At 45.0% G+C, this 19,635-nt stretch overlaps 1 protein-coding gene across 4 annotated transcripts in view; it reads left to right on the top strand.

Moving 5' to 3' along the window:
* The window catches only part of Napepld (N-acyl phosphatidylethanolamine phospholipase D), a 38,122-nt gene that overhangs the window by 13,015 nt on the left and 5,472 nt on the right, over nucleotides 1-19,635 (top strand). For all 4 annotated transcript variants that reach the window (XM_021162845.2, XM_021162844.2, XM_029477751.1 and 1 more), the window contains exons 2-4: nucleotides 3,546-3,855; nucleotides 11,871-12,517; nucleotides 17,642-17,756. In XM_021162845.2, the coding sequence (XP_021018504.2) occupies nucleotides 3,546-3,855; nucleotides 11,871-12,517; nucleotides 17,642-17,756 (1,072 nt within the window). The remainder of the gene's footprint in view (nucleotides 1-3,545; nucleotides 3,856-11,870; nucleotides 12,518-17,641; nucleotides 17,757-19,635) is intronic.

Here is a 19,635-nt window from a genome sequence, read left to right as displayed (position 1 = left end):
GTGTCTCCATGGCATTAGGCACAGGTTGTCATTTTTCCACATCCAGTGAATGGCCTTTCAGGGCTTTGCCTCCAAAACCACCTCTCCAGATTGTCTGGGTTCAGTTCTCCTTGTGCGTCTCCTCCTCACAGTCTCTCAAAGAGATTGCATGCACGTGGTGTCATCATCAGCATCACGTGACATCATGGAAGTATTAGAAAACGTTGTGACTACTAGTTTTCATATACCCCGCCCCCCCCCCTGCCCCCCAATCCCACAGACACTAGAAAATCATAGGTAGAATTCCTGTGGAGGCATTTGGTGGCCTCAAGGTAGGAACATTAACATCTGAGAATCAAGGTAAGGGCTGCTGTTTGGAGGCAGGCGAGTGTGAGCAGAGCCAGAAGTCTCAGCCTTTCTGAACCACCTTGCTGACTTTTGCAGGAGAAACCCTTGGGGCCTCTCTCTGTTGTTTCATTTGCTTGAGATTTGCTTAGAGTTGACTGACCCCCAAGACTGTCTGTTTGTAGAAGGGCCATGGGAGGTATAAAGCGAGGATGGTCATTTGATGTGCAGACCTATTTTATAGATGACTCAGGAGGGAGCGAGGCAGGGCTGGGAAAAGGAGCAGGCACCCTGACAGACGTCACTCTGTCCCCTTGCTGCCACTCTGAGCATCCTTGTAGCAGCTTGGATCCTGTGATTATCCATTACTTCCTGGTGATGTCGAACTCCATTTCAGATCCAGCAGGTCAGGCTTTGCCTGGGGTGCTGCCAGGTCTGACCGAGTCCACCTGACTATCTCATCCCTAAAGTTTCCAGCCATCCAAATACTTTCGCATCTCAGCGATTCCAGTGTCTTTATCGACTCTTGGATTTACTGTAATGATTGTTTTTCTCACTGCTGTTGTCTCAGTCTCCATGGATTGGACTGTCTGCTTGTGAGATTAGGATACCTAACTTCTGGGCTTCCTGAGAGCCGTAATTGAAATGAACTGGAGGACCGTGTAGCAGGTGCTTTGCTGTTATTGGGTGTTCCAGGCTTCTCTTTTCTACTCACTCATCCATCTCCTTAGCTCTAGGGTTGGTTTTTGTTTGTTTTCATTTGAGACAGAGTGTCTCCCTTATGTAACTCTGGCTGTCCAGGAATTCGTTATGTAGGCTAGGCTGGCTTTGGACTCAGAGTAATCTATTTGTTTCGGCTTCCTGAGTGCTGGGATCAAAGTTGGCCCCCTGGTTCAGGTTTCTAGACCTTTCTTTTACTGTTTTTTTTTTTTACCCTGTTTCCAGAATTTGCTTTTCCTGCCGTTTAAGCATCTTCAGTGTTCTATGGCTGCCCACAGTGTAGCAAACCTTCCTGACGTGGCCTTTCTAGTCTTGCATGGCCTCACTTCACGAGACTGCCAAGTATTGTTTCCCAAACCTAACATTGATGTAGCTCTTCCTCTGTGATCTGTTTATATAGGAATAGCATCTATCTAAATCCCCAAATCTGATCTCATAAATGAACTGAATTTTAATGGATAGTCACTGTCTTTGCCTTTGTAGAGGCCTCAGTCTAGACTTAACTTTTAAGACATAAAAAGTAAGTCTGTGAGAACTCACAGTGAGGCACCTTACCCAGAACACTTTAAGCTTTAGAATATACGGAATTTAGCTGTTTGGTCAGCTAACAAGGTTAGAGAGAAAAGGATTAGCATTTGGGTGTGAACACAATGTCCATAATATCATCTAATCCTTTGAAACCTCCGCAGGGTAGGTGGGCATTTTACAGGTGAGAAAAAGGAGGATTAGAGAGGCTGTTTGCCTAAACTGTGAAGCCTGGGAGCCCCCTTTCAGCTCCCCCAGAGGGTGTTTGAGCTTTTGTTAGCTCTGGTTTCTTTTCTCCAGATGGTTTTGCCTCCAAAACCATCTCCCATCTTTCTACAGATGGCTGAGTATTTACCCTCATATTAGAGAAGGAAAACGGGGGCATGTTCATGTGCCTCCTGGGGCTTGTGTTCTTTCCCTTTCTTTCTCAGACATCTTTGTATCTCATCACCCCGTAGCCAGGAAAAGAACATTTGGTTTTCTGTTATTTGTGCCTTTTTAAAAATAGGGTTATATGGTGTGTAATTATGTATGTTTTGATTCTAAACCAATTAGAAAGCATGTGTTTGTTTGCTGAATATAATCGGTAGGAAGGAAATGAAGTTCTACATAGCAGGTAACTTCATACTTTTAATGCATTATTTCCCAGTTCTGAGTATTTTTGGTCCTGCATGATTGACAATCAAGGATTGCAGTGTCTTGAGTGTGGGTAATGGTAGGTGCAGTAACAGTCAGTGGTAGCAGCTGAGGCGAGCTGGTGTGTGCCTGAGTCTCCAGTAATTTCATTGGCTTAGGCTGTTCAGTCTTTTCATTAACTTCTGGAGCCAGTGATGTCTTTATCTTTATTTTATAGATGGGAAAATCAAGATGAAGAAAAGGTGGGGCATTTCTTCACAGCCAGGAGACTTTAGTGTCTTGGCAGTTTTAAGTCTGCATTACTTAGAATTTATGTTGTTGCTAGGTCAGTTGATGTGCTATCTCCTTCCTTGGCGGGTGACCTCATCTGTACTCTCTAGGGGAATAGGTTACAGATTGTTGTTAGTATAAAATGGCCAAGCTTAGCAGGGGTGTATATAAGGCACTTGAATCACTGAGGCATCTTAGGAAACTAAGCCGGTCTTACTTTATTGCTCAGAACATTGGTAGGTATGCTGATATGGATACTGAAAGGGCCCATGTGGCTTCTTGATTTTGTTTTGTGCCATCGGCCTGAGGGAGGCAAATTAAAAAGAGCAAGTATTTGTTGTGGTTCACAGAGGTTTTGGTCCAAGCTAGAGGGGTGCATGTTTCTGGGCCTCTGGGGAGGCTGACACCATGGCTAAGGGCATGTTGGAGCATAGGAGGAGGAGGCTAGAGAGAGGTCTGTGCGTGTTCTCTTTTTCTGTGCACACCCTTCCTCCTCACCTTGTCCCAGTGGGCTCCAGCTTTCATAGTGCCCAGTGGTTGGCTCCCAGTGGTCGGCTCTCAGTGATTGGTTGAGATTTTGGATCTATCACTGATGAAGGCAGAGCCCCCATGACCCAGTCACTTCACAGAAGTTCCACCCCTGAAAACAGCTCTGTTGGGAACCAAGCCTGTAACACGTGAGCCATTTGGGGAGGCTGGGGAGGCTTTCTATCCAGATCATAATAGTACTTCTGTTTACTCTGTAGAATGTCACTGAAACAGACACGCTTATGTCTAAACACTGGCTAGGGAAATAATGTTTTAGGTGGCAACAGTGAAGGGACTTTTGAAAGGCTTGGCTGGCATGTTGATACAATAGGGAAGGCGAACACTTTTCTTTCTAGCAAGCAGAAATACTGGATCTTAAAATCCTGTTTTGCAGCAAGAAGTTTTGAATCAATACAGACATAATCAATACTCTCACATGGTTGGGGAAACACCGTTGGCTGAGATGGTGCTTTCTAATATGCTTTGATGATTTTGTTAAACTTGGTAATCTCCCCTTTCCTTCTTCCTTTTGCTTTCCAAAGCTTCTCACCGAGGGACATGGATGAGTATGAGGACAGCCAGTCTCCAGCGCCAAGCTATCAGTATCCAAAAGAAACACTGAGAAAGCGCCAGAATTCAGTGCAGAATTCAGGAGGAAGTGTGTCTTCTAGGTTCTCCAGGAAAAGCTTCAAGCTGGATTACAGACTAGAGGAGGACGTAACTAAATCAAAGAAAGGAAAAGACGGGAGATTTGTTAACCCATGGCCAACATGGAAAAACATCTCCATCCCGAATGTGCTCAGATGGCTGATAATGGAGAAGAATCACAGCGGCGTTCCAGGTTCCAAAGAGGTGGGTAACACGCGGCTGGCGTGGAATGGCTATTTGCTTTGTGTACATATACATGACTTCGTTTGTCTGGGAGGGATGGCCCTCGACTTAGTGATTTGTGGTGTTTCTGTGTGATGAGACATAATTGTAAGTTTTGAAGAGACAAATGAGTCCTATGAGCACACCCTGCGGGTCCTGGGCAGTAGCACAGAATGTGTAAACAATCTTTGCAGTCTGCAGCCAGAGCTCTGGCTGGGGTAGAGTGCTTTAGAGACCGAGGGGTGAGTGGTCAGATCTGACTGGTGGGTTGGAGCCAGCTTCAGGAGTGTGTGTGGTGTCCTAGGAAACTGTTTTGCAGAGCTTTTCCAGATGCAGATGACAAAATGCATGATGCATTTTAGAAAGCAGCAGTTTGGATGGATCTTGCAAAGTAAGCCATGACCTAAAGTGTGCCTTTAATACTTGTACTTGGCCGATGCTGCTATAAAAAAAAAAAAATCTTTTAATGTCCTTTGCAGAGCTGTGAAGGCTGACTGTGTCTGTTAGCCTTTAACGACAGTAGGTTTGCTATGGTGTCATTTGTTCCTTTTTAGCATAAGGTAGGTTTTGGCAGGGGTGAATGAGTGGGTGACTGTTCCCATTACAGAGGCATCTTCTTTTCCTTCAAATCTTTCTTAGTTTCCCCCTGTACTTGCTGACATCTTTCTTTAACTCTGATCCTGTCCACCCTTTGGGGAGTTAGGGGCATTCCTGAAGGCTTTGTTCTACAGTGGGAAGACGTAAGGGGACTGTGCCAGTGGAGGTGGATTCTGGCATTAGATCTGTTTGATAAATGTTGCTTGTCTTTTTAAAAGGACATAGGATTGGAAATCTTATATAGTGCCAGTAGTAGTGTTGCACACCATTAATCCCAGCATTTAGGAGGCAGAGGCAGGTGGATCTACGAATTCAAGGCCAGCCTGATCTACATAGTAAGTACCAGGGCAGCCAGGGCTATACAGAAAGGCTCAAGAAAAGGGGACTAGAAAGGGGGAGAGATGGGAAAAAAAGAAATCTTCTATCACTTCCATGCTAGAAATATTCATAGTCATCTTTATATAGTGTATCTATATCTCTCTCTATATATAGATATGCATGTATACAAACACATATATGCATATATTTGCCATGCTGCAGATTAAACCTGGGGCCCGATAAATTGCTTTTGTTGATTGAGACAGGGTTTTGATCTGTAGCCAAGGCTGGCTTCAAACTTGTAAAATTCTCAAGTGCTATGAGGAGTGTACTATCATGCCTGGCCTCGATATTTTTTTAAGATCCTTCTGAATTAGGCTAGAGATTAATAGATAAACATTTATATTCAGAGCTTTTTAGGATGAGGCAAAGGGACAAGGAAACTGTCTTGTTTGTTTTTGTTTTTGAGACTCAGGCTTCCTATGTAATTTACTGGAGCATACTGGAGCGTACTGGTGCTTACTGGAACTTACTGGAGCTTATTGGAACTTACTGATAGCCCACACTAGCCTTGATCTTGTGATCTGCCAGCCTCATTCCCTGACTGCTGGGTTTACAGGTGTGTACCCTCTCACCTGGCCTCCCCCCTCGCCATCCCCCTTGATGAACTCCATCTGAGAAGAAACATTCAGACTGGGAGGAGAGGGCTTAGGGTGTAAGGTTAGGATGGTGAGTTGTGTGGTTTTTGTTGGTGTGAATCTCTTCCTTGTTTTGAACCACAGCTTCTAAAAATAGAGGTTGTCAGTGAGAGGTTCAGTGCTGGCTGTTTCATTTGGAAGAGTCAGTGGCTGCATGAACGTACAGTTGTAGCTCTTCAGGTTTGAGAGATTCTAGAAATTGGATTGACTCTGAGGACCTACCAGGCCAGTGGGTTTTAAGGAAATATTTGTCCTTCCTGGAAAGCCAAGAAAAACCATAGAGGAGCACACATGCAAGGAGGTGCACTGCCCCTGGCTGCACTGGTGTGGATCTTAGGGCCTCAAGTCTGTCCGTTCACTCGGTTAGTTAGCTAGCATTTACTGAGCATGTGTTGTGTGCCGGGCGCACTCTGTTACATGCTAAAACATGAACAGACTAAGTCAGTCAGCTGTGTGTGTATTAAAACACTGGAGGAGTGGTGAGTCAGCAGAGATGTGAGAGGGAGGGCTATATATGGCTGCATTCTTCAGTGTATTAAAAAGATACCAAAGGGACTCGTATCTTTGAATATGCCACTTAAGAATGAATTCGGTATAATCTGAAAGAAAAACACCTTTGCACTACTCCAGTGTGTATCTCACTGATGGCATCTTGTCCGTCTTCTTCCTTATCTTCTGTGAAAGCCTAGAATTAGATGAGATGCATGCTGGCTTCCCTGATTTTGGAGAAAACTGTAACTTTGTGTTTAAGCACATTAAAAAAAAATGCTGAAAGGAAGAGCATTTCCCCAGGGCAGTGACAGTTCCCAAATCCCCAGAGAGAAACAATATCAGGACAAGTAGGTGAGGGCCCGAGACCGGAGGTCAGCTCAGATTTAATCAGATTTCTGGAGGTCATTTTATGAGTAGATCATGGCCTTAAGTCACTACTCGGAAAAGAAAATAATATTTACATAGGATAATTATATATTAGGCTATTTATAGCATGTTATAGTATATTGTATTTGTTTACCTACATATCTGAAAGTGCTGTAAAGGAAACGTATGATTAATGTGCACACTAATTGATATTCTAAAGAAAGTGGGTCAGAAACAGGATACACAGTTTAGTTGCCAGGTGAGAAAGAGTTTCTTCCCGGGGCCATTCCGGGTGTCTGTCTGTCTCTTCTGGAACATTAGGGCAGTGTGTCGGACAGCTCACAGGCCACACATTGTTCAGAGACTGTTGTTGCTTTGTGTTGTTGTTGGCTCCGTGACCTTGTCTGATTGTTATTATGATTCACAGTCACCTAAAGAGGGGAAATGAAAAATAACCCTGGGCAGGCAGCATTTTAGGGGGAGGGAAACAGGTGACTTGTGAGTTTCATGACTTGGCGGATGCTGTCAAATTGACAAGCAGGCTGCCCCAGCGTGGCTGGGTGAAAAGAGTGGGACTCGGGGAGATGGGAACCAATTTTATGCTCTTCCCTGACTGTGTGGCCTTCTTTCTCTCCCAGTCCTGGGAGACATTCTTCTGTGGTTTAAATCTTACTTGACCTGCACAGCTCATGTGTTAAAGCTTTATTCTTCGGCCTCATGCTATTGAGAATCGGTAGAAGCACTCAGAGGTAGGGGCAGTAGGAAGTCTCCTGGCCATTGGTGGCATGCCCTTGAAGGTGACAGTGGGACTCTCGTTCCTTTCTCCTTTCTTTCATTTCTGGGCAGGAATGTAAGGGGCTTGCTGTAGATCCCCCACCATGCTGTGCTGCCCCTCGTGGGCACAGAGCAACAGAGCCACTTGATGATGGCTTGGAACCTCCAACACTGAGCAAACCCAGACATTTCTAAAATTTCACCTGGACATCTTGCTTTTGTACTCGTCCCTGTAGTCAGTACCTGGCAGGTGTTTGCAGTCTGAAAATACACTTTCTATACTTTCTTCAGCTGCAGGCAATTCCCTTATCTACTCATTGGAAAATTCCATCCTTTGTTTTGTTCCAAAATGACTAGGTAGTCTTTGTGTACATTGGACACAGGAAAAAAAATTCCAGTACAGCCAAAGACTACAGATCCCACGAGTTGCTTATAATAGGATTTGTCCTGGATGTTTAAAATGGCAAATTGTCTAAAAAATTGTTTGTTTGAACCATAAAAGGTTCTCTGTGAAAGTCTTCCCCTCCGAGGGTGGATTCGGATGAGCAGAGCAGTACCTTTTTTTTGTTTGTTTGGTTTTTCGAGACAGGGTTTCTCTGTATAGCCTTGGCTGTCCTGGAACTCAGCCTCCCGAGTGCTGGGATTAAAGGCGTGCACCACCACCAGTATTTTCTTTCACCAACAAATCACCACTCACTGGGTGATTTGTATTCCCTGCAAAACAACCCACAGTTTACTGCTACTCCCTGGGATCAAAGCCGAGCAGTTGTGTGGGTTGTTCCCTTGGGAAGCTTGAGGGAGCAGATAAAGTGACCTAGAAGCGCCTCTCAGTGTGGCGCACCACCTGACCTGGCTTTTCCCCTTTCCTCAAGGAAACCAAAACATTAGAATTTTGCAGTTTCCATGAAGGAAAATTAACCAAGACAATATTGGTCTAGACAAACAACTTTGTTTGCTTCAAGATATCAAGAATCCTTCCCCCCACCTCGCCCTGCTCTACATTCACTTTCAAACTCTGTTGTGATGAAATGTTTATAAATCCTTCTTTCCTTTTCTGGTGTGTGTGTGTGTGTGTGTGTGTGTGTGTGTGTGCCATTGGGCATCTTCCTTAATCCCCCTCCACCTTAGTTTTTGAGACAGTCTATCCTTGAACCCGGAGCTCACAGACTTAGCTAGGCTGGTGGGCCTGTGAGCTTCAGGAATCCTTGTTTGCGCCCATTTAGTGCTGAGGTCAGCGTTTGTGGGGATGGTGGGGACCAGAACTCAGGTGTTCATGCCTGTGCAGTGGGCACTTTCCCCACGCAGCCATTTTGGATTCCTGAAGAAGTAGCCTTTGCTTTGCTTTCTTTTTGGCTGCTCAGTTGTAGGTTGTGTTTGTTTGAGTTTCCCGAGGAAGCTGCCAGGCAGTTCGTTTGTAAATATAAGCTGTTGCTTTGTAGTGAGGGAAGATGGGCACACAGATGTGTGTGTTAGTGTTCTGTTGCTGTGACAAAACACCAGCCAGGCGTCTTGTGGAAGGAAAGGTTTATCTGAGCTCAGGGTTCCATCCCTGTGGAGATGCGGGGCAGCAGGCTGGCACAGCTGAGGGAACACCAGAGAGCTCAGACCTGGATCTGCAAGCAGGAAGCACAGAGAGCTGGGAGTGGTGCCAGGCATGGAACCCCCAAGCCCCACCCCCAGTGATACATCTGCTCCAGCAAGGCCACACCTCCCCAACCTCACAAACAGCGCCACCAGCTGGGAACCAAGTATTTAAAAGTCTGAGCCTCTGAGGGACTTTCTCATCCAAACACCACAGTGAAGAAAAGTGTTCAGATCTCATCACTACTTTATCTTTTTATGAGACGCTTTCTTGAGTGACGAGTATGATTTCTTGAGTATGGAGTATAATTTCCATACTATACAACTGACCATTAAACATACAATTTAGTAGTTTCTAGTATATTCATGGATATGTGTAACCACACAAAATCATTTCTGTTTTTTTCCAAATGTGATACTCTTGTCATTTAGTCATCACCTTCCAGCCCTCATTCTTTTGCTCTCCTCCGTCCCCTGAAAACCATCTACAGTGATGTCTTAGCTTAGTGAATAAATCGAGGCTGCTAGTGGTGGTCAGTGGTGGGCTTTATGGCCCAGCAGCCATTCGGATGATGCTAAATGCCAAGCTTCAGGTGGCCTTTAAATAGAGCAAACCCAAAGTGCATTAGTTTTCAGGGATCGTTATTTTCCAGACATTTCAACACACTGTTTAATGTGGTTCTGCTTAAACATTTAAAATAGTTTTGTTAACATAATACAAGTTCCACATATTTAAAGTGTATAATTGGATGAGCTTTAACATTGACTAATGCAGAACAGATTGCCACAGTAAAGATGATGAATGTACCCACCATCCCCAATGTTTCCTTGTGGTTTTTGTGATCTTATCGCCCCTTATTCTACACACTTGTTCCCCGAGCTCTAACTTTCAATAAGGTAAGGTACTTAGTCGACCACATGCTTAGCATGGATGGGGTCCTGAGTTCACAACACACACACACACACACACACACACACACACACACACACACGGAGGTAGGGATTTAGAGTACATTCCGGTTGAAGAAGGTAAGCATATAAGCACAGGGACCAGCTGGCTGACTTGTGTGAGGGTAACTCTGGCTGACAACTCTTTACTTTCTCATCTATAAGATGAAAGTAGCTTTTATCTCTGGCATTTTGATCTATATTAAGTCTAAAATTTTTTTATAAATCAATGCAGACTCTAACAGTAAAATCTATATAAAGGGTGGCTATTGCTGATGTTATTTTATGCTGTGCTTCAGTACTTGATATGAGAGCATTTTGTCATCATCTCTGTCATGTGGCTAGTATCACACCTAACACATTCATTTCTTTCCTTTCTCTAAAAACATTCCTTGTTTAGTTTATGTGAATGCGTGTGCCTGAGTGTGGACCGCATGCTTGCACGTGCCTGAAGAGGCTAGGAGAGGGGTTCAGATGCCTGGGACTGGAGTTGTGGGTAGCTGCGAACAGCCTATTGTGGGTGCTGGGAACAGAACCCAGGCCTTCTAAAGACCAGCAGGTGCCCTCAACTGCTGAGCCATCTCTCCAGCACCCTTTTTCTTCCTTTTGCCCCCATTTTATTTTTATTTTTAAACATTTTTCCTTCTTAATTCTCTGCAAATATACCATGTGATACTTTTTCACTAACCCTAATTGTAAAATTTGAGAATTAATTGAATTTGTTCACTAATTTATCCAATATTTTTATTGATCACATCCTGTGTCGAAGTCACTAGGTACTTCACATGATTTCCGAGCCGTATAAGACGAGATAAGAGTCTGTATTCAAACTGGGATACCTAGAGGAGGGAGGCCCGTGTTCATAGAAACATGGGCGTCCAGGGCAAGGCATCGTATCTACAGAGACTTATGGATGGTCCCTTGGAGGATGTACAATCTCCAAGTCTCCAGAATGGGGTCAGAATCCTGTTCTGTCAGAGGGTCTGGAACTCAGCCCAGGAATAGGGAGTGTTTGCGTGTGTGTGGGCTGGAGAGTGTGAAGCCCAGCTGGGCGGGGCTGGGCACCCACAGGCAGCTGGGTGCTGGGCACGGGGATGAGTTGGGTTCGTCAGGCAGTAGAGAGCAGTGAAGACTTTTCAATAGGTCTTACTCTATTAACCAAGGCTAGCCTTGAACTCTAGACCCTTCTTCCTCAGCTTCCCAGGTGCTGGGGTTATAATGTTACCTCCCACGTCCAGCTTGGTACTGTCCAGGACTGTTACAGCTTTGGTGTGTGCGTGGAGGGGGCAGGAAGACAGCCAAACAGTCCTGAGGACTTTGATGTGTCTGGCTGCTGCTTAGGAGCTGCAGTAGAGGCTACTGACTATGGAGAGATAAAAGAAATGGGCAAGACTGGTGCGTGCTTGCTCACCGGGGTTGCGACTTACTGTATTCTTTTGGAATACTTACAGAATGTGTATTGGGAGCCAGCCATTCCTAATTCAGTTCTCATGACAGTGAAGTACAGGTACAGCCATCTTCCACATGGGGAACTTGAGCTTAACGAGCTTAAGGGACGTCTCTGCTAAACTCTACCAGGACTTCTCACTCAGACCATCTGGGTGGCATCTTGGTTCCTTTTCTCCCTTATCTCTTTTCCCTTTCTGTGTCAGCCGGCCTTGTAAGGGTAAGGACTGAGAAGACCCATTTATGAACGTGATCCACCCCACACAAACCCCAGGAAGCATCACACTGTTTTGCTTTGAATTTTATGCTCTCAAAAAGTAAGGACTGTAAGATCCAAGGGTTAACCATCAACTGCCATGGCTTGCTTTGTAAGTTCCAGGAATGGGGCTGCTTCTCAGGCTGGTTTTCAACAGCAAACACATGCTCAGCTCAGTGAGGAAACGGTTGCGAGCGACTGCATTGAGGCCAGTCTCCTGCCGCATGCCGGAAGAGAGCCTTCAGAAACTAAGCCTAGCAGGACTGAGAGTTTTCAGTTTACTTTTCCTTTTACTGATGCATTCAGGGCTGTACATCCCCAAACTGGTGTTACTAAGTCACATCTAGAAAGAAGCAAGGTACACGCTGTGTAAGAGCAGAGCAGAAGCACTAGGTCCATTGGATGACTTCAGTTATCCCCAAATAGCTCTTTCTGAAATTTAGGTCAGAATACTTTCTGCGATGATGTAATATCTTTCCACCTTTAAATACTGCTGTTTGCCTTTCTTTTTCCATATACAGGAACTTGACAAAGAGCTCCCAGTGCTTAAGCCATATTTTATCAGTGACCCTGAAGACGCTGGAGTGAGAGAGGCTGGCTTACGAGTCACGTGGCTGGGACATGCGACGCTGATGGTGGAAATGGATGAGCTCATCTTCCTCACGGACCCCATGTTCAGCTCCCGTGCCTCCCCCTCGCAGTACATGGGTCCGAAGCGGTTTCGCCGTCCCCCGTGTTCAGTAAGCGAACTCCCCACGATAGATGCTGTCCTCATCAGTCACAACCACTACGACCACCTAGACTACGGCTCGGTCCTGGCGTTGAACGAGCGGTTCGGCAGCGAGCTGAGGTGGTTTGTGCCGCTGGGCCTTCTTGACTGGATGCAGAAGTGTGGCTGCGAGAACGTGATTGAGCTGGACTGGTGGGAGGAGAATTGCGTCCCTGGTCACGACAAGGTCACCTTCGTCTTCACGCCTTCCCAGCACTGGTGCAAAAGGACCCTCCTGGACGACAACAAGGTTCTCTGGGGCAGCTGGTCCGTGCTAGGGCCTTGGAGTCGATTCTTCTTTGCTGGGGATACTGGCTACTGCCCCGCTTTTGAAGAGATTGGAAAAAGGTTCGGTCCTTTTGACCTGGCGGCTATACCCATCGGAGCTTATGAACCAAGGTGCGTAAGTGTGCGCTTTACAGGCTGTAACTTGTTGAGACGATGTAGTCTGTGGTTTTAGTGGTGGGCTTGGTTATCACTGATGGAGGTTGAAGTCGGATTCACGTTCAGTTTCCTGTGCACCTTGCCAGAGCCTACAATAACCTGCGGCTTAGAGCCAGTAGCCAGAATGAACTCTTGCTATTCCTTTTCACGTGGATGACTCTCTCTAGAGATGACTGTCTTTTCCTCTGTGATTGGAATTTCCCAATCCCTGCCCCGCAGCTGTTCTATGTTTAACAGAGCGAGAAAGCAAGGAGTTGGCTTGTATCGCTAGTCCTTGCGATGGTCTTAATTTCAGTGAGCAGGCAGAGAGTCTGGTCCTGACATGCCATTGCTCACTGTCCCCTCTCCAGCCATGCTGGACTCAGCAGACACGGGCCACACTGCCACTAACGACTGATAGACCCTGTTACCGTCTGTTTTTCTTAATCCTATCTGTCTTAATCTCCTTAAGGAAGAGCGATAATGGTTTAGGTGATTGGTCAAGCAGACGTACAGGTGAAGTGCAGCAGAACAGATTCTAACAAAGTACCCTAGGAGGTCGGCTTACTGGGTAATAAAACGAATGCTGACCCTAGCAGGGGGACATACGCTTGGATCCTCAGAACCCTGCCTGACAGCACATTCCTGTAATTCCGGAGCTGGGGATGCAGACAGGAGGGTCCTGGCCAGCCAGTCTAACCAGTCACTGAGGTCCAGGCTGGGGAAATGGATTCATGGTAAAGAGGAGCACCTTGGCAAAGCCATGAGGCCCAGACTGATCCCAGAACCCACAGGGTCTGTGAGCTCTCTTCTAGCTCTTACTTACATTGGCCCACGCGCTGTGCGTGTCACAGGGAAAGGATGAATAAATGTGGTAACTTTCTTCTCTTAAGGTGGAGAGTGATAGCGGAAAACATGCACACGTCTGGCCTGCACATGCCTGCATACACATCCACACACATGTGCACACACCATTTTTGCTTTACTTTTCTGTGCATGTTAGGCAAGCACTCTTTTTTTTTTTTTTTTTTTTTTTTTTGGTTTTTCGAGACAGGGTTTCTCTGTGTAGCCCTGGCTGTCCTGGCACTCACTTTGTAGACCAGGNCTCTGTGTAGCCCTGGCTGTCCTGGCACTCACTTTGTAGACCAGGCTGGCCTCGAACTCAGAAATCCACCTGCCTCTGCCTCCCGAGTGCTGGGATTAAGGCAAGCACTCTTATCACTGAGCTATATCCCCTGTCAAATTTGTTAACCTTTAAGCTCACCAAGCCATTTTTCTTATTAACATCTATTGTTTTATTCTGTTAGCATCTATTTATTTCCTCATTGTGGGTAGGTTTAGACACTTCCACCTGTTTTGGATTCTTGGTAATTATTAAAGCCATTGCAACTGCCAGATGAGGTGGCACAGGCCACTGATCCCAAACCTTAGAGGCTGAGCAGGAGGATCTGTTGCAGAAAACCACTACCACTACATACCACAGCAGAAACTACTGTACGTCAGTCAGTATGAGAAAACCACTACCACTACATACCACAGCAGAAACTACCGTAAGTCAGTATGAGGGTTTGAATTTTGCTTTTTCCATTCAAATTATTTTAGTTCTCACGAAACTTCTGAAAATATCAACATGGCTTTTAAAAAAACTTACAGATAATTTTCAAATGCTGTTGGTTTTTCCTCACTACATTAGAGTAGCTCTTTATAATTATGAAAACAGGTCTGCACAGGCTGCAGCATATGCGCGTGATGCATGTGTCTGGCGATGCAGCAAGCTGCATGCTTACAGTTGGCCCCTTCTCTGCAGTGCTGCCTTCTCTCTAGACTGTGAGTGGCGGGGCTGGGGACATCGCTTGCTTTAAGAACATTAAATGTGGGAGCTCACATGTATTGTGGAATTTCTCTGTGTGTGTTTTGTTTTTGTCAATACTGTTTTAAAATAAAGTAAAACTCAGGAATTCTGTGCACATGTAAGCTGGTTATAGAAAAAAAAAAGTAACCCTCCCAAAAAAACCCCAAAGAAACCAAAAAACCATTGGCTTTTAGTTTTGTGCAGGACATATTTCATCCCTTCCACTGGGTTCTCTCATCCCCAGACATTGTAGCCAAGTCAGCTGGAATTTAGCGTCTCCTGCTTTTCTCAGGTGCAGTGCTGGGGATTGAATCCAGAGCCGGGAACAAGCGAGGCCGAGTGATCAATTACTAGCCTGGCCTGTCTCCTTAGCTAGAGAACACAGAGGCTTTGTTTGTGGGTTCCTGGAGCACTCGACCGCTGTGCAGTAAACGTCACCCTTGTGCTGATGCACATGGCTGGGCTCTTCCAGGAGTTCTGGGAAGGGTGGTGCGCCGTGAGAGTGGGCGCCCCTTTGATCTCTTTAGCGTTTGTTTCGAGTGGCAGATTAGGATGAAAAGACATGAAGAAAGCGTTTTTTTTCCTCAGCTAAACCAACGGCTTAAAAAGTTAAACAGGTGTGTCCTTTGTATACAGAGTAATTTATTTTTCCCCTGAAGGCGATGTTTTTGTCAGTTATTCTCTGGGCAGGTGCTGCATTCAGAGCTCTCACGAGCTGTCTAGGTAACCCAACCGTCACGAGTCCTTTAGAGGCAGGATCAGAGTTTATACTTCATAGACAAGGAAGTGAGAGCTCAGGGTATTTGAGAGAACTTTCCACAGGCATTGTAGTCGTGGCAGGAGCTGGGACCAGAGGCTCTGTGCTTCAGGAGCCTAGGCTGCTTCTAAGGCTCAGTCGGCCTCTCAGGGCTCTGTCACATGGAGTCACTTGCCTGTTTTTTTTTTAAACTGCACTACACTCTTCAGTTTTTTTTTTTAAAGATTTATTTATTGATTATATGTAAGTACACTGTAGCTGTCTTCAGACACCCCAGAAGAGGGAGTCAGATCTTGTTACGGATGGTTGTGAGCCACCATGTGGTTGCTGGGATTTGAACTCCGGACCTTCGGAAGAGCAGTCGGGTGCTCTTACCCACTGAACCATCTCACCAGCCTACACTCTTCAGTTTTGTGGGTTTTTTTTTTTTTTTTTAGATTTATATTTTTATTTTTATTTGCATTGATGGTTTGCCTTCGAGTATGTGGGGTGGGGGTGGGGGGTGGCCAGCTCCTCTGGAATGAAGTTGACAGACAATTGTGAGCTGCCATGTGGGTGCTGGGAATTGAAACCAGGTCCTTTGGAAGAGCAGCCACTGTTTTTAACTGCTGAGCCATCTCTCCAGCCCAGTTGTATGATGTTTTAAGTAAAATTCCTTGACTAGCAGTAGGATTTTCTGTCCCTTATCTTTAAAGTTTGTACACGTTACCATGTACACTAGTTATTTTTGGGGAAAAAAATCTTGGTAATGCAGTCCAACCTTGAACTTAGGATCCTTATCTGGACTGGCAGGGTTACAGGTCTGTGTGCACAGTACCGGGATTGATACACCAACTCTTGGCTTGCTTTTCATTTGGTCAGTTTACATCTGCTCTATATTTTTATTCTGTAGTAACTGGAGTTTGTCTTCCAGTTCTTTACCCATTATTACATTTCTTTCTTTGACTCATTCCTAGCATTACCGAGTATTTTCTTTTTAAAGTATTAAGTCATGCTTTTAAAATATAGCACCAATAAAAATCAAAATAAACATGAAACAGAGCTTGAGACTCACTTGTTTAGCAGTTTATACACACAAGACTTTTGCTTTTTTGCCCCTAGAGAAAAGTGAATTGAGAGGAAATGGTTTACTGACTGTGAATAAGCTGGGCTTCAGTTTAGAATATATATGATTCTAAACTGAATATATATATATATATATATACACACACACATATATACATATACACACACATGTATACACACACACACACATACATGTGTGAGTGTATAATTTCTTTATTGAGGTAGGGTTTCTCTGGGTATCCCTAGCTGTTCTGAGACTATCTCTATAGATTAGGCTGGTCCTGAACTCAGAAATCTGCCTGCTTGTGCCTCTTGAATGCTGGGATTAAAGGTGTGTGCCACCATGCCCAGCATAAGATTTTATTTCGAAGTCTTGATGCCTCCAGACTTGCTCTGGGGCTTCTTCTCATCACTGTGTGTGCCCCCCTGGGATTCTCGATTCTGGCTGCAGAAGCCCAGTGCTAGTGTCCCAGCCCAAGGTAGTTACATCAGAATCACGGAGTAGCTTTTTATTGTAGGTTTTCCAAATGAGTGTGGTGTGAATTTAATGGCTAAGAAGTGGTTGGTGGCAGCTACCTTGTGCTTGTTGCTGTGTCTGCTGGTGATTTGGTCTTAGGCACTGACATAGAATCAACCCAAGGAATAGTGGAGGCTATACAAATAACCGTTGTACACATGGATAAAATCCTCAGATAAAAAAAAATGTGAAAACTGTGAACACAGAAAGCTGCTACATTCTCAAACATTCAGTCCTGTGAAGAATATTTTTTAAAAATGTTTATTTATTAATTATATGTAAGTACACTGTAGCTGTCTTCAGACACTCCAGAAGAGAGCATCAGATTTTGTTATGGATGGTTGTGAGCCACCATGTGGTTGCTGGGATTTGAACTCAGGACCTTTGAAAGAGCAGTCGGTGCTCTTAACCGCTGAGCCATCTCACCAGCCCGTGAAGAATCTTTTTGATTTAAGTTTTATTTTATTTTTTGGTTTTTCGAGACAGGGCTTCTCTGTGCAGCCCTGGCTGTCCTGGAACTCACTCTGTAGACCAGGCTGGCCTCGAACTCAGAAATCCGCCTGCCTCTGCCTCTCAAGTGCTGGGATTAAAGGCGTGCGCCACCACTGCCCGGCTTATTTAATTTTAACTGAGTGTGTGTGTGTGTGTCTGTATGAGTGTGTGTCTGTGTGTGTAAGTGTCCAAGGAGGTCAGACAGAGGCGTTGGATCTCCTGGAGCTGAGGTTATAGGCACTTGTGAGATGCCTGATGTGGAACCAAACTCAGGTCTTCTGCAAAAGTAGTATATGCTCTTAACTGCACAATTCTCTCTCCAGATATGCAGACCACTCAGTGTTGATTAGATGAAAACAATCATTTGGATTTGGCTCTTCTCAAAGACTGGGTTAATTAATGGCTGTATTTCATCAGGTGGTTTATGAAATACCAGCATGCAGACCCAGAAGATGCTGTAAGGATTCACATTGACCTTCAAACAAAGAGATCTGTGGCAATCCACTGGGGGACTTTCGCCTTAGCTAATGAGGTAAGTTTGATATAAACAAACAAACAAGCTAGCTTTGATTGTGTGTTTGGCTGTTGGTGGGGATTTAGGTATTGCTGTGTCCTGGCTTTGAGAGACAACACTGTGGTATCAAACTCCATACAATTATAACAATCACCGCATAAACTGGAGTGTTATTATTAGTAAAATAATACTTGAACACAGTATGAATAAAACCTGCATGGTGTGCCATTGCTTAGTCTGATTCTCCAGTTATCTCTGTGTGATGTAGAACATGAACCGTCATGGCCCACTCTCCAGATGACTTGTGCTCTAGCAGAAGCTAGAACACATGAACATGGCTTGTTTACCAGAAGGTAGAAATGCTATAATGTAGGACAGATAAATTGGTCTCGGACACAGGGAGGGATCTGGAATTGCTTCATGGAAGATGCAAATTTTAATGTGGCAAGAAGGAAGGTATCTTTCCAGAAGAGGAAGGGGCAGAGCATAACGGGGCAGCACACACTGGAGAAGTGAGGAGTTGCCCAGCAGGAGAGTGGGTGGTGGAGGGCAGCCGGAATAGAAGCGTCTAACCTATCCAGTTAACTTGATTCAGTGCTTGTCATCTCTGACATTGGGGTAAACGTGGCTTAGTCCTGAACTACATCAGAAGAACTGTCTTTTTCTTAGGAGATTCATCCCCAGAGCTCTGCTGCCAGCCTGGGTTCTGGGGTCAGGCAGGTCTGGATCTGAGACCAGGCCAAGTTTAGAAGGGGTTAGAAGTCAACTTCTCCTTGGCGTACTGAGGCTCCTTCTATCTCCTAGCACCTCTCTGCAGAGACCCAATGTTTTCTTGCTTGCCTTCTTGTTCTGCTTGCTCTTGGCCTGATCCTTCCTAAGATATGGTTTGTTCCAGAATTACCTAATACGCTCCTTGTTCATTTCCCTAACCCCTAGTTAAAGTGCCTATTTTATGATGAAATAACCCTGTGTAATGCCGCAGGTCATTAGCCATGCTGCTGGACGTGGAATGGAGCAATAAGTGAAAACCTACAGAGCCAGGAGGAAGGCTTCCCCACCCCCACCCAAGGGACATGTGTGCATTTGGCAAGAGGCAACCTGTTGCATGAGTATACTGCCATTTGATGGCAGTTTCTTCTGCCATCTCTGTGTGGTTGTGTGTGTGGACATCCCATGGGATCCTGTCAGTGACCTAGATGGAATACTGTTATTTATTAAGCCTTTGTAAAGGAAAGCCTGAAGACTCAGCCTAAGGGATGGGCTCTTTGCTGAGATGGAGAGACAGGGAGAAGATGTCAAGAATCATTTCACTATTAAGACTTCAAACATCGTGCTGAATTGTCTTGAAGAATACAGTATAAATAAAGCTTAGTAAAAGCCTGAATTGTAAAATTATCTTTTGTTTGCCTGATGTAATTGCTGTCTCCGAGGTTTACTGCCTCTGTCTTCTAACCTATGCCTGGTCTTGGACGCTTCCAGCCTCCATGCAATCTTACCTAGGCCTAGAATGTTTTCAGCCTCTGAGACTTGGCTGCTGAATAAGTTCACCCTTATGTAGTTCTTTTTGATCTCTACCTGGCTGGTTCAACTCAGCTGTCTTAGCTCAGAATTCCTCTGCAATCTGACTTGATTCAATCTGGCTTCTTGCTCTTTTCTCCTGAATTGCTCTGCTTGGTTTCACACTAACCCCTAGCAACCTGTTCTAATCTTCTGGCTCCTTCTCATTCACTGGCTCATTCTGTCTTCACCTGTATCTAGTTTGTTCTTCCCATAACCTGTCTCTGTATGATTGTCCTCTTTTTCTCTTTCTTTCTTTCTTTCTTTCTTTCTTTCTTTCTTTCTTTCTTTCTTTCTTTCTTTCTTTCTTTCTTTCTTTCTTTCTTTCTTTTTTTCTTTC

Source organism: Mus caroli, chromosome 5, assembly GCF_900094665.2.
Source record: "Mus caroli chromosome 5, CAROLI_EIJ_v1.1, whole genome shotgun sequence".
NCBI lineage: Eukaryota > Metazoa > Chordata > Mammalia > Rodentia > Muridae > Mus > Mus caroli.
The sequence above is the reverse complement of the archived record's forward strand: the minus strand, read 5'-3'. Positions and strand labels throughout refer to the sequence as shown.